The sequence below is a fragment of the Corythoichthys intestinalis genome, chromosome 3, assembly GCF_030265065.1.
Source record: "Corythoichthys intestinalis isolate RoL2023-P3 chromosome 3, ASM3026506v1, whole genome shotgun sequence".
NCBI classification, from domain to species: Eukaryota; Metazoa; Chordata; class Actinopteri; order Syngnathiformes; family Syngnathidae; genus Corythoichthys; species Corythoichthys intestinalis.
In genome coordinates this window covers 50344889-50360277 of record NC_080397.1, presented here as the reverse complement: position 1 = coordinate 50360277, position 15389 = coordinate 50344889, and the positions used below count along the sequence as shown (strand labels likewise).

The 15389-nt window shown below is 39.2% G+C and overlaps 1 protein-coding gene across 1 annotated transcript in view; it reads right to left on the bottom strand.

Moving 5' to 3' along the window:
• Positions 1–15389, bottom strand: part of ntrk2a (neurotrophic tyrosine kinase, receptor, type 2a) — a 281961-nt gene that overhangs the window by 66732 nt on the left and 199840 nt on the right. Inside the window, exon 15 of the mRNA XM_057830849.1 lies at positions 11685–11815. Coding sequence (XP_057686832.1) covers positions 11685–11815 — 131 coding nt within the window. The remainder of the gene's footprint in view (positions 1–11684; positions 11816–15389) is intronic.

Here is a 15389-nt window from a genome sequence, read left to right as displayed (position 1 = left end):
AACTGTAACTGTAGTCTTGAAACAAATCTGAATAAGGAAAAACATTGCAATAAAATAACACAAACTGGTTACACTTGAGAGTAGCTGAGATCTGTCATGACAGTACAATACTCCTAAAATTCAGAATTCGCTTCGATATCTGGCGCCATCTAGCGTCGTGAATGGGTATAATGTCTACATCCCAAATATAAGACGACTCGCACTTTTTCAGTCTTATTTCAATGCAAAAAAACCCGTCTTATATTCGGGCCAATACGGTAACTCCTTTTGGTAATAAAAAAACAAATTAATATTAAATTGTAGCCCCTACAAGGACAACGTCAACTTGGTGATGATAATGTACACTCAGCAGGAAAACAATAAATTATTATTATTATTATTATTTGTACCTAGCTGGACGCCACAAACTGTATGTAAAAAACGTTGCCCGAGAGTATAAGCTGACGTTCGCCAGGATAAATTTTGAAAAAAATTATTTTGCAATGTGACTTAATAGCTAAAACAGCATTTCATCAAATTCTTGAATAAGTGCATCTCAATTATGGCATGTGCATTCACCGCAAGAAATGCGTTTCAGTAAAGTGGCTTCCAGAATGATATCAAATGGCTAATTATTACGAAACCAGATCAAATGAACTAAGGGGCCATTTACATGGTGACTCTCCGAGAATACGAAAAATATCAAATTGGCATTTGCGTCTCCATTTGAACAATGTCGCGATTCCGCATGAAAACAATGTAGGATTCATGCTAGGCCCTAGGGGGCAGTGCAGAGTTACTGGGCGACAGAAAATGATGCACTTTGACCCCACCAAGCTCCCTCAGCCCGGAAAAAAATTTGCCCGCCCACTCGAAGCAATGTCATTTTTCTTTTGTTCAAAAAGGCACAAAAATTGAAACGTTCAACAAATTTAATCTAAAAATATTATTAAAACAGTCAATTAAAGCCAACATTCCGCCATATTTGCTGTTTTTAATGTTTAGTAGCCAGGCTGCGCACGCCCAATGTGACGTGTACGAGTGCTGACGTTAACGACGCGGTCTCGCACCGCAGGAGCCTTTGATATACATGCCGAGGAAGCCCCCCCTCAACCCCCCGCAATTGGATTCTTCCACTTTGGAGGTAGGATTCAGAATTTTTCGTCTTCGCCGACACCATGTGCACGTGAGGCGAGGCCGCAACTCAGTCATTGCGTCTTTGTGTCGAGAGTCGCCATTTAAACTGTCCCTAAAAGAACACATTCTCTCAAATTGTGGCTTCCATTTTTAGTATACACCATGCTTAAACTATTCGCTGAGTGCGCCTTCCAAGGGTAAAATGGGTGCTTTAAGGACCTTTTAGTGTGGCTTTTAATAGCTAATTAGCATACAACCAGAACAAACAACCCTAAGTACATTTCCACAAATAGTAGCTTCCATTCCATTAGATGCTGTGCCCCTATTAATCGTTGGGGGAGTCTGAAACGCAGGGGGCAAAAAAGACCAAGGTTTTTTGGTGGCGACACTTCAAGTAACCTTACAGAAAGTGATTAATTGTCTAATAGTGGCTTGCCCCTAATTGACGCCTAATACTTTTTCCAGTTGACTAAATAAATGCCCTTCAGCTATTAACAATGGTGTATGTAAATTAGCACACTTCATTTACCCCAACACACTACTACAGTTTATACAGTAGAAACAGTCCGAGAACCTGACTTTGCTTTTGAACGTGTAAACATCTTATTTGATTAACAATAAAGTATGTTGGTAAAACCATTTCATTCAATCTGACAGCCTCGTTTAATGTTGTGATGGTTGATGCAGCAAAAAGGGAGGAGGAACCCTGGTGAGAAATGGTGACTCACAGCATTCCAGGAGAGTAAGGGGGAAGGAGGCAGAGTGACAACATGCTACATTAACTAATTGAAAAAAAAAAAAAAATCTCAGTGGAGTCAAATCAATGGACTGACTCTAATTATTTAATGATGAATGTAAATTAGTAAAGCAGCAGTTTAAGGAGCACAACAGGAACACCTGTACAATTCAATAGGAATTCAGAGGTTCCTTGATGTGTTTAATTTGTTTCGTCATCAAGCCTAAAATGGCCTGAAACTTAATGTAGTTTGGTAATCAATTACTGAAAATACATTAATCAGTCCGCTATTATGACAAAAGAAGCAAAGGTAATGAAACTAAAGAGGAAGTGCACGATGTGTATTTGGTTGGGTCTCTTACAGCTCATGTATTGTTAATGAGAAGTCTTTCTCAATCAGATTGAGTTTCACATCCCTGATGGAGAGATGGATGAACGGATAAATCAGGATTTCCAGTGAGGCAAAATGGCTCAATTCGACTCGGAAGTCTGCGGCTTAGGTTCTAATTCGTCGGGTTGCTGGCGACAAACTGCAAAGTGAGGAAGTGAAAAGTGACACCAGATAAAGTGGAGTTGGAAAATGAAGGATTAGTAGTTTTAAAGTGGGGTATATATACACATACTGTACGTTACAGTAGACGCTACGTGCTCCCCCGCTACATGTGCATATGCAAATGCGCAGACAGTATTTATTGGAACGTATCCTCATAATGAATAGTCGGAGACAGAGGTGGGTAGTAACGCGTTACATTTACTCCGCTACATTTACTTGAGTAATATTTTGAGAAGAAATGTACTTCTAAGAGTAGTTTTACAACACCATACTTTTTCTTTAATAAATTTGTGCAGAAGAAACACTACTCTTACTCCGCTACTTTGGGTTACCGTAATTTCCCGAATATAAGGCACACCCGTGTATAATGCGCACCCCAAATTTACTTGTAAAATCTAGGGAATATTATTGTACCCGTTTATAACGCGCACCCTAATTTTAGCACCAATAAATAGAAGAATACAAGAAAACAGAGCTCGTGTACAGATACAGAGATGTCATTTTACTGACTGGTGAAACACAGCACAAGCATAGCACATTGGTAGTTCAAAACATTACCATAAACTGACAATATTTACGGTAATAATATGATTTGACAACTTCTCCAACTTACCAGAATCTAGGAGAAAACAAAATGGATGTGACTTTTCTTTTAAAGGCTGCTGTATAACTTGCTTGTTTCATCATGATGAATAAATGTTTCTTCCATGGATTGATACGGTAAAATGAAAGTGAGAATGTAAGTCGGAAATCCGTGAGAGCTCATCGCTGTCAACACGACAGTAACAATAGGAACTATTGTTATTTGGGTTTGAGTTTCCCGACGGACAGATATAGTTGACGGACACAGGAAGTCTGTGTGCTTACGTTTGTTATGGTCCGAGTTGCGGAGCTGCAATAAACGTTGACTCAAATGAGTTCAAGAAACTAAATTATGTGCTTTATGAAGAGTGAAAAAAGCAGAATTTAACACAGACGAAATCATTCGGCCGATGAGAGTGAAGTATTACCGAAACAAAATGGTGACGTCACGTACCGTAATGGTCGGCAACGGGTCGCCGCATACGTTTCTTCAACACAACGTGGCCGTGTCAATAAAAAAAAAAATCGGTTTATATATATATATATATATATATATATATAGATAGATATATATATAGATAGATATATATATATATATTTCTGTCTCCATCCATGTACCCGTTTATAATGCGCACCATGATTTTACAAGTTGATTATGGGGAAAAATGTGCTCGTTATATTCAGGAAATTACAGTATACTACTTACATTTTTCCTCTTTATTCTACATGACTCCATTATACCAGTCAGACTCAAGCTTGCCGTTCTACGATCACATTGGCTTGTTCAATCACGTGGCGTCCTTAAAGCACCGTAAAGAATTAAGTATTTGACATAGAGCGCTACCCTCAACATGACTCAAAAGCACGCATTTTAATCTCTCTCCCACTTTTTATCTGGTGTCGATTGAACACGGAAAACCGAAGATATGACCCTTTTAATTTCATAAGCGGAACTGTGATGGAACTACAGCTAGTCCCTGGGTTATGAACGAGTTCCGTTCCTACACTGGCGACGTAACCTGAATTTCCACGTAACCCTTTAAGTACCCCTATATCTCAAAATAACTATCCAAAAACATGTATTACACGTCATTGTACAGTCATCGCCAAGATGGAGCTAAGTGCTAGCTAGATAGCTACAGTTGTGGTCAAAAGTTTACATACACTTGTGAAGAACATAATGTCATGGCTCTCTTGAGTTTCCAGTTATTTCTACAACTCTGATTTTTCTCCGATAGAGTGATTGGAACAGATACTTCTTTGTCACAAAAAACATTCATGAAGTTTGGTTGTTTTATGACTTTATTATGGGTTAACAGAAAAAGTGATCAAATCTGCTGGGTCAAAAATATACATACAGCAACACGAATTAGCAATTTCTTGTGAGTGATTGTTGACTTGAACAATTATTGACTTGAACAAGTCAGGAAAGTCACTTGGAGCCATTTCAAAGCAGCTGCAGGTCCCAAGAGCAACAGTGCAAACAATCGTTTGTAAGTATAAAGTGCATGGCACTGTTTTGTCACTGCCACGATCAGGAAGAAAACGCAAGCTATCACCTGCTGCTGAGAGAAAATTGGTCAGGAGGGTGAAGATTCAACCGAGAATCACCAAAAAGCAGATCTGCCAAGAATTAGAAGCTGCTGGAACACAGGTGTCAGTGTCCACAGTCAAGCGTGTTTTGCATCTCCATGGACTGAGAGGCTGCCGTGCAAGAAGGAAGCCCTTGTTCCAAAAGCGACACCTTAAGGCTCGACTGAAGTTTGCTGCTGATCACATGCACAAAGATAAGACCTTCTGGAGGAAAGTTCTGTGGTCAGACGAAACAAAAATCGAGCTGTTTGGCCACAATGCCCAGCAATATGTTTGGAGGAGAAAAGGTGAGGCCTTTAACCCCAAGTACACCATGCCTACCGTCAAGCACTGTGGTGGTAGTATTATGCTGTGGGGCTGTTTTGCTGCCAATGGAACTGGTGCTTTACAGAGAGTAAATGGGATAATGAAGAAGGAGGATTACCTTCAAATTCTTCAAGATAACCTAACGTCATCAGCCCGAAGATTGGGTCTTGGGCGCAGTTGGGTGTTCCAACAGGACAATGACCCCAAACACACATCAAAAGTGGTAATGGAATGGCTAAATCAGGCTAGAATTAAAGTTTTCGAATGGCCTTGACTTAAAACCCCATTGAGAACTTGTGGACAATACTGAAGAAACAAGTCCATGTCAGAAAGCCATCAAATTTAACTGAACTGCACCAATTCTGTCAAGAGGAGTGGTCAAAGATTCAACCAGAAGCTTGCCAGAAGCTTGTGGATGGCTACCAAAAGTGCCTAATTGAAGTGAAAATGGCCAAGGGACATGTTACCAAATATTAGCGCTGCTGTATGTATATTTTTGACCCAGCAGATTTGATCACTTTTTTCTGTTTACCCATAATAAAGTCATAAAAGAACCAAACTTCATGAATGTTTTTTGTGACAAAGAAGTATCTGTTCCAATCACTCTATCAGAGAAAAATCAGAGTTGTAGAAATAACTGGAAACTCAAGAGAACCATGACATTATGTTCTTCACAAGTGTATGTAAACTTTTGACCACCACTGTAGCTAAACTCTGAAATTCCGATGTCAAATGTTCATGTGGTTTGCTGACTTTCGTGACATCAACACTTGCAGAATGAAACTAAAATAAAAATGAAACCTCAATTTCATCCGCAAAAAACGCAATTCAAATTTGTGTTTATAACTAGCTGCTGATACGGCAATTAGAATTCACACAAACGATTAGCATGTATCAGTTAGCGCCTGACATAATCAAAAACAATCACATAAACCCGCACCAAGGATTCGACCACAATTTAAAATGCACAATAAATAGTAAAAAATGTGTTATATACAGGTGTCGCTCTGTGGATGCTTCACAAGCAACAAATGTGCGCACAGGCTTGCAGCCATAAACTATCCCCTCTCTCTCTCACTCATCTCTCGCCCATCTCTTCATGGGCATAAATGTGCTCTTCTTCGTGTGTACATGCACTCGTACTCGTGTGCGGAAGTGCTGCCTTCATTGAGCTTCCTGCGCCAATATAAAGCAAGCATTACAAAACAAAAGTTAACATTACAGTGGCACCTCGACATACGATCGCTTCGACACACCTTTTCGACATCCGACGTAAAATTTGACTCACCATTTGTTTCTACATCCGACGACACGCTCGAAAAATGAATATTTATGACAACGCCGCAGTTTCTTTTTTTCCGCAAGACGAACGCACGGGGGATTTTGGTGTGAGAGAAATCAAAATGGGTTCGTACAATGTTAGTGCAGGTGGCGAAAAAAATAAAAAGGTGAGGCTTACCATTGATATGAAGATGGAAATGATTAAAAAAATATGTGTGTGGGGTGCGCATCCGGGAACTAGCTCAACAATTCGGCCATAGACGGTCTATGATCTTGGTGGTCCTCCTCCGTTCCCCAGTATTTATAAGTTAAGGTGACAATTATTACTATTGTGACATCGCCAAAGAAATTGCCAGCTTCATCAGGTTTTTAATGATTTATTTCAGAACTTGTGCAACACAACATGCCTACTGTCCGCGCAGCTGAACAAGTGAAGTGAAAGTAAAAATTCCTCCCTGACTCTGACACGTCGGCCAAAAATACATCTATTACATTAAAACCCAATTCGTTACATTATTACAGGTATCATTATTTTTATTATTACTGTTGTTATTATTATTACTATTAGTATATTATTATTCCATTTTCTATTCATAATGTATGTGTTTTGCTCTGTGTAATTGCTATTTACAAAAGTACCAACAGTATTTGGATCCCACCAATTTCAATAACCTCCGCCCCATCTCGAAACTTACCTTTCATTTCCAAAATTCTTGAAAAAACCGTTCCATCCCAACTCCATAACCACCTAATTAACAATGACATTTACGAGCACTTTAAATCCGGTTTCTGCCCCCTCCATAGCACCGAAACAGCCTTACTTAGAATTACAAACGACCTCCTCATAGCATCCGACTCCGGTTTATTATCAATTCTCGTCCTTCTCGACCTCACTGCCGCCTTCGACACAATTTCCCATACAATCCTTCTCGACCGACTCTCCTCCATTGGTATCACCCACACACCCCTTTCCTGGTTCACTTTCTACCTGTCCAACCGCACACAATTCGTCAAACTTGGCCCCCATAAATCCAGTTCCCTCCCTGTTTCTGCTGGCGTGCCCCAGGGCTCTGTCCTGGGGCCGGTCCTCTTCATCATCTACATTCTCCCCCTCGGTTCCATCTTCCGCAAACACAACATTCACTTTCACTGTTACGCGGATGACGCCCAGCTCTACGTATTCCTAAAAACCAACCGCCTCCCTCCCACCTTCCTCCCTCACCCTCTGCTTAGATGACATTAACTCCTGGTTCTCTTCCAACTTCCTCCTACTTAACAGCTCCAAAACAGAAGTCCTCCCAGTTGGAACCACCGCAACGCTCTCTAATGTCCATAAGTTCTCTATTATCATCAACAATTTACCGATCTCTCCTTCGTCTCAGGTTAAGAGTCTGGGTGTCATCCTCGACGGCACACTGTCCTTCCGGTCACATATCAACAGCATCACCAGATCAGCCTATTTCCACTCTCCCAACATTTCTCACCTCCTCCCTTCTTTCACCCGCCATACCGCTTCCACCCTGGTCTGTAATCTAATAACCTCCCGGCTCGATTATTGCAACTCACTGCTCTTTGGTCTCCCTAACAAGTCCCCCCAGAAACTGCAGCTTCTTCAGAACTCAGCAGCACGCCTCACCACTCGAACCCCCGCAACACACCACATCACCCCCATCCTCCGTCAACTTCATTGGCTTCCCGTCAAACAAAGAATCAACTACAAGATCCTCATCATCACCTTCAAAATACTCCATGCCCTCCCTACCTATGCGATCTTCTCCGTCTAAACAATCCAACCCGTTCACTTCGCTCTACCACTATTCTTCCCCTCTCCGTCCCCCGTCTCCGCCTCTCCACCTTTGGTTCCAGAGCTTTTAGTCATTGCGCCCCCCAGCTCTGGAACTCCCTACCCCCTGATCTTCGCAGCATATCTACCCTATCAGTTTTCAAATCTAGACTGAAAACACACCTGTTCACTCTTTCTTACCCACCATAACCCCTAGCTCTGTTATATTTTTACTTCTTTTCATTGCGCTTTTTAATTTTTTAAAATCCTTTTAATACCTTTTTATCGTACTGTGATTCCATGTCTCTTGTGAAGCGTCTTTGTGTGTTTTGAAAAGCGCTCAAGAAATAAAATGTATTATTATTATTTATTAAGGATTTAGTGTTTTCAGACTGTGGAAATAGACTTCATAATGATATTGACGGGACACTGGGTGCGGGGCCGATTAATGGTGGGCCTATATTGTTGGCGTGGCCGTCAAAGTTGACCGGGTGGAATCACAGACAAAGAGCTTTTTTCGTTGAAAATTCTTGTCAATAAATGCTTAAATGCCTGAATTCTGTATAGATATGGACATAAAACAGTCTCGGTTCTTGGTTTAATGCAAAGAAATTGTGCAGTTAGCATTTATTTTACTTAAATATGTCAAAGTTCGGATGCTAGTCTATCAGTCAATGTGGCAGCCGCCATATGTAAACTGAGCTTTTCAGTGAAAATTCTTGTGAAAAAAATGCTAAAAAAACCAACATTCTTATAGATATGGACGTAAAACAGTCTCAATCCTTGGTTAAAAGCAAAAAAAAAACCGTGCAGGTAGCATTTATTTTACGTAAATATTGCAAACTATGAGGCTATTCAGTAAGGAAATTAGCGGCCGCCATATGTAAACAAAGAGCTTTCTCCGTTGAAAATTCTTGTGAACAATGCTAAAATCGCTGAATTCTTTATAGATATGGGTGTAAAACAGTCTCGATTCTTGGTTAAAAGCAAAAAAAACACGTGCAGTTAGTAGTAATTTTACGTAAATATGAAATATAATAATTATACGTAAATATTGTGAAGTATAATGTCAATGCTTTAGCGACTAATTTCTCCCATTGATTTTTTTTCACGACATTTCAAAATGCATACATGGTACGAAAAATATAATAATTACCTTGACTCCTCAAACAAATCACTCCTCAAACAATCCTTCCTGTTTGTATGCGGTACAGCTTTCGTACTTTTTCAACCTACATCCGGCGTTGGATCCCTGCATGTGTTGACAAACTGCAACCGACTGCGAATAACTGAAGCAGACTGTAGGACAGCCCCCTACTGGAAGGCGTTGAGCAGTGGCTGACTGATGTGAACCGTCAATAGACCCTACTCACCTACGTCACAAACTGACGTGTCGCTGTATCCGGCCGCCATATTGTCCGTCATTTTTAAGCCCTATTCTCAATGGTTTCAATTAGTCGTGCAATTTATAGAGCAACTCATGGAAGCCCCGGTGTTATCTGACGCTGTAAACTCATTGGATGCGTTGCATAAAAGGCGTTATGAGGAAAAGCTTCAGTTTATCCATTCGCCAGATCCATATTTGATGCCTAAATCGATGTTTTTCGACCCGCTGTCTTCGCCGTCTCTGTCTGACATCTGCTACCCTGATATTTACAACTATCTTGTCCACACAAAATCAGCCTATTCTCACGAAAGTTTGAAAAACTTTAAGAGCTTGGAGGCTCATAAATACTTCGTTGCTGGTTGGGTGAAACAGGTCCTCGTCCATGAAAATTCGGCAGGAATCTATCTGATGCTCGGGAAGGTGAGTTACGAAATTTTCAATTCAAAATCTTTTGTTCTTGCTAACATCCACTGTCAAGTCTAATGTATTTCATGTCATTTGTCAATATAGCTAGGGCTTTTAATGTTTATATGGTTTAGCGATAGCACTCTCACTACATACATATATAATATGTAATAAATATGAAGTGCGATAGCACTACTCTAGATTGTCCCTAGTTGAATTTATTTTTTGTCTTTTGACCTCAATAGTGAAATTGTAAATTAATTGTATGACAACTGTCTTATTATCCCCTTATAATTATACATTTTCAGGTAGTTCATTCACAATGTCTGAGTGTATGTTGCCGGCAATTAGCCTAGCAATAAATCTTAATTGTGGTTGTCAGCCCAAAACCTTCTAAATATATATTAAATGCATCTTACCAGATATAAAATGACTACTACATAATCTGTGGTAATCGTTTGAAGCCCAGTTTTCTCGTCAAATTGCAGCAGTCCATCTCGCTCTCCTCTCCGGGTCTCTTGGAATACGGTAGAACTTCAAGTCTCTCCGTCTATCTTCTCTGTTATTGCAACCGACCGCCACACACGCCTTCACCATTTTGATTATTAATGTTAACGAGCAGAAAAACATGCCATAATAGGAGGAATTTACGTAGCAGTAATGCGTCAACACGATGAGTTGACGGACAATATGGCGCGGGGACGTGGTTGTGAAGTCATGTGAGTAGCGTCTATACAATTATCAAGTCTATGCTGTGGAACGAATTTATGGAGTTTTAATATATTTTTATGGGAAAATCAAGTCGAAATCACGTAAGTCGGGTACGTCGTACCCCGGGGACTACCTGTATTCGCCATTCAAGTATTCAAACTAGGAACTATATTCTCCACTTGAGGGCACTCATGCTCTTTAGACGAATGATGCTTCCTTTCTGTAGATTTTTTCCCTCTTGCCGGAATTCAAAGAATTTTTTTTTTTTTGGATTATTATATTGGCTTAATGTGGTTATGTAATACGCTATAGTACAGTGTAATAATAACAGTTCATATAAATAACTGAGCTGGGCTGAGAAAAACAATGCTATTGTTTAAAAAAAAAAAAAAAAAATCGTTAGCAGTTACTCACAATGTTACTCACTAGTAGAGTATTTTATTCACCAAATACTTTTTTTACTTGTACTTGAGTACATTTTTGGAATGACTACTTTTACTTTTACTTGATTATTATTATTTTAAAGTAACGCTACTCTTATTTGAGTAAAATTTTTGGCTTCTCTACCCACCTCTGCTCAAAGAAACTGTACCTATTCTCTGATTTGCCATCTGGTCGCATGCCAGTGCCAACTGAGGATGATGAATAGTAAAAGAGCTTCAATCAAACAAAAGTATTGCGGGGGAGGGAGATATATATTTTTTAATTACTCACAGTTTATTGTTCTTCAGTCTTAATTCGCTCAAATTTAAGAAAACAACATTTACCACAATCATGACATAAAACAACAATATTTTAAGCTTACTACCTTACATCGACTTTTTCCAATACAGATATTAACCGCAGCTATGACATTAGTACTGTTTAGCAATAGACTTTTCTTGCATAGTAAGGAGTTTCGATACATACAGTACATTATAAGTGCAGATTTCTCATGAGACTTTATGTTGGATTCTATGCAGTAAACTATTTAATATTCCTGAAAATGCTACGGGGATGCTGCGAAAATATTGCCGGGCTCGCAATAATTTTCTCTGTCGACAACAGCATTACTTGCTTTATTTGTGTGCCATCCGTCGCCTTCCATCGACAGATTAATTTGACATGCAGATCTCTTCAATTTCAGCGCAATGAAATGAATAAACGGAATGTGTGGTTGGCAGGTCTGATATTAGATAGAAGACAAGCAATCCACTTCTAAATTGAATCTGCTCTATGTCATTGACTTTACCTTGACAGCCACCAGTATCTTCTCCTGGTCAGGCGACAGGTTGTAACATTCGGCGAGGAAGACTTTGCCAAAGGCTCCCTCTCCCAGCTCCCTCTTCAGCACGATGTTGTGTCTCTTGATGTGCTGGACGACTAGCGGAAGTGACAAAAAATAGTGACATTAGTGAAGGGCATTATTAATAGGGAACCTAAATCTCAGGAAGAGGAGTAATAATATCATAAGACATTAAGATGATGATGATGTTAATGTGACATATGTTCATAGCAGAGGTCATGGCAAAACATCCTATGCTGATTGTTATATTGTGTTTTCTTTAGACATCAAGCTAAAAGTAATTTAAGTAGAATGTTGCTCCATTTTGTGTAAATTGTTTAGAAACGTGAAAAATGAATTAACATTTTGAACAGCCAGCCCTATTCCACACCATGCGAAAGGTATTATTTTACATCATTAGAGTGTGTAATGAGTCTTTTTTTGTGTGTGTATGTGATCTCTCACCGCCTTCTGCTCGCCCACAGCTGAATCACTCCATAAACCCTCCTTTTTGTTGCTTGGCAACTCCACGTCAGCCAATTTTGAGAACATTTAAAAAATCTCACCATGATGATGTGTGGTTCCTTCATTCTCCACAGCGCTTCAGAATGTGCTACTGTTGGTTTTACTTCTTACACCCAGATGTGCAACCGCGTGCTTACAAAGTAGCACCCAATGCGACAACCTCCCAGTAGACACACGAGCTTAGATTTATCTGTGATTTGATTAAGAGGCACATTTGAAGAAAAGCTGTCCACTCAGAATATCACATTAAGATCCAGCCAGTCTCTTAGAGGCCGCATCGATTTACACTGAGGGTGAGTAAGAGCAAGAGACAAAGGTATAGAAAATGAGAAAGCCACAATCTAAAAGTAAAAGCCATAATTTTAGGACCCATTTTAAGTGTGGTTAATGCCATCTAATTATGTAATGTACTGTAGCGATTAGAGGTGGGAATCTTGGGGCACCTAACGATCCGATTAAGATTCAGAGGCTACGATTCGATTTTAAAGCGATTATTTATGCACCCCCCCAGCTATTAGCTGTTTTTAATGTTTCATTGTACAAACATTGTACAAAAATCCCCTGAGGCTTAAATAAACTACCGTAATTTTCGCACTATAAGGCGCACGTTACTATAAGCCGCCACCAACCAAATTTGGCATGAAAACGACATTTGTTCATGGATAAGCCCCACTGGACTATAAGCCGCAGCTCTCCTCATTGTATCATGAGATATTCACTCCAAAAGATATTACCTGCTAACATTTTATTTTACAGCAGCACCGTAAGACTGTCATAAAACCAAATGAACCACCATGACGCTTCAAGAAGCTTCATTTGGCCATCACTGCTCGCTTGGAACAGACGGTGAACCTTTGCTACCACCTGCTGTCAATACTGTTGTCTAACATGGCTCTTAGCATGCATTGCAACACTACAAATGTAAATAACAATCAAAATTCATGTTCTGTGCTAATTATTTCTTCAGTTACTGTTCCAGTTGTTTCATTAATTGCTAGTTTTGGTATTTGGTAACATTTTATATGACAGTGGCGCCATTAGACTGTCGTAATCATGACATGACACTGTCATGAGCATTAATGAATGCCTATAACAGATGTCATTTAGTGTTATCCGGCAAATTATCTCACTTTTGATTGCATGTAAAAGATCCAAGCTGGACATAATTGGAGTTAGTGACATAATTTGTCGGTTGACACTTAATGACATCTGTCATAAGCATTCAATAATGCCTATGATGGTGTCATGTCATAATTATGACAGTCTTATGACGCTGTTGTTAAATAAAGTGTTATCTATTAACCCAAATAAATCAACAAATAAGCCGCACTGGACTATAAGCCTCAGGATTCAAAATGAAGGAAAAAAGTAGCAGCTTATAGTCCAAAAATTACGATTAATCAAGTTAACAGTTCAAAACAGTAAATAAAATACTCAAATCCCCATTCTGTATCAGCAGCTATAATCCGCATTCAATTAATTTATTGTCATGAATCAACCGTTAAAGTTGTTAAAATTGCTCCCGCTACTCCATAATTTCCTTTCTGTCTACTTTCGACATGTGAAAGTTTTAGAACTGCTTCATCATTTAAAGATAGATTCAAGTCAAGATTTTGCTGATTTAGGAGTAGGCTATGTTAGATAAAAAGTTAATTAGGTTCATTCGGAAGGTTCGCTACGACAGCCTTCCAGACAAGTCTACTGGTTTAAGATGGCGACTGTTTACTAACGTCGGCGAGTCTGTCATTTCGCATCTAGTTCTTTATACATGTGATATCTACCACAGCATTATGTGGGTGTAGTTTGTAGTGGCTGTTGGTCGCAGTCAGGTATTATTGTTTTTTTTTTTCATCTAGCGGCATGAGTTTGAGCATTATATTTACTCTCGGTCCGTTCCTCATTGTGTTCCGAAGACCGCGCTGACTGTGTTTTTAGTTCCGCTTTACTTGGCATAATTTAATAATCAGAATTTGCATGTTTGTGAATCATTCTCCAATCTTCCACAGCCGAATCGTGAATGATCTAAAAATCGGAAATTTCGCACACCTCTAGTAGCGATTCATCCTGACCGACTTTTAAAAATGTGAGTTGTGAAGACAGAAAGGCGCCTTCAAATAAAATGTATTATTATTAGAGATGTCCTTTAAAAATGACGTGATCGTACCCGATCACTCGGCATCACGTCATTTTCAAAGTATTGGAATCGGCATAAAAATATCGGCCATTTTTTAAAATATATATATATTTTTAATTTAATCGTTTTCTAATTGTATTTAACGTTAAAGACATAAAATGTTACACTTATCCAGAGTCTTAAGTTTAGGCTTAAGGTAGGGTTATCAAATTTAACCCAATTACGGCGGTAATTAATTTTTTAAAAAATGTATCACGTTGAAATATTTAATGCAATTAATGCATGCGCTGCACGTCCCACTTACGCATTGTCGCGCTCCATCTGAAATGGCGCCGTTTTGCCTATAAAGAGAGCTGAAAGGCAGTGTAAAATGAGTACAGTGAATTTTGGTAGCCTATGGAGGCTTATTTTAATTGGCTAAAGCCTTATAATCCCTCTCCCTACAATTAGAAATATCATGGGAAGCAATGTGGGGAAGCAAGGTAGCAATTGGTCTTTACTTAACACCTTAAATTATATCCCATCGCCGAGGTGATATATGAATTGGTAGCACTACACACAGTCGTGGTTTCACTTGTCATGGTTTCACTTCCCATCATGCATTGGGCATGGCCTTCAGTATCATTTACTGAAAGATCAACAAATACACTAGATGACAATATTTAGTCACAATATACAAAGTCACAAGTCTTTCTATCCGTGGATCCCTCTCACAGAAAGAATGTTAATAATGTAAATGCCATCTTGAGGATTTATTGTCATAATAAACAAATACAGTACTTATGTACTGTATGTTGAATGTATATATTCGTCCGAGTTTTATTCATTTTTTTCTTAATGCATTGCCAAAATGTATATGATCGGGAAAAATTATCGGGAATGATTGGAATTGAATCGGGAGCAAAAAAAAGTAACCGGATCGGGAAATATCGGGATTGGCAGATACTCAAACTAAAACGATCAGGAGCAAAAAAACATGACCGGAACAACCCTAATTATTATTATTATTATAA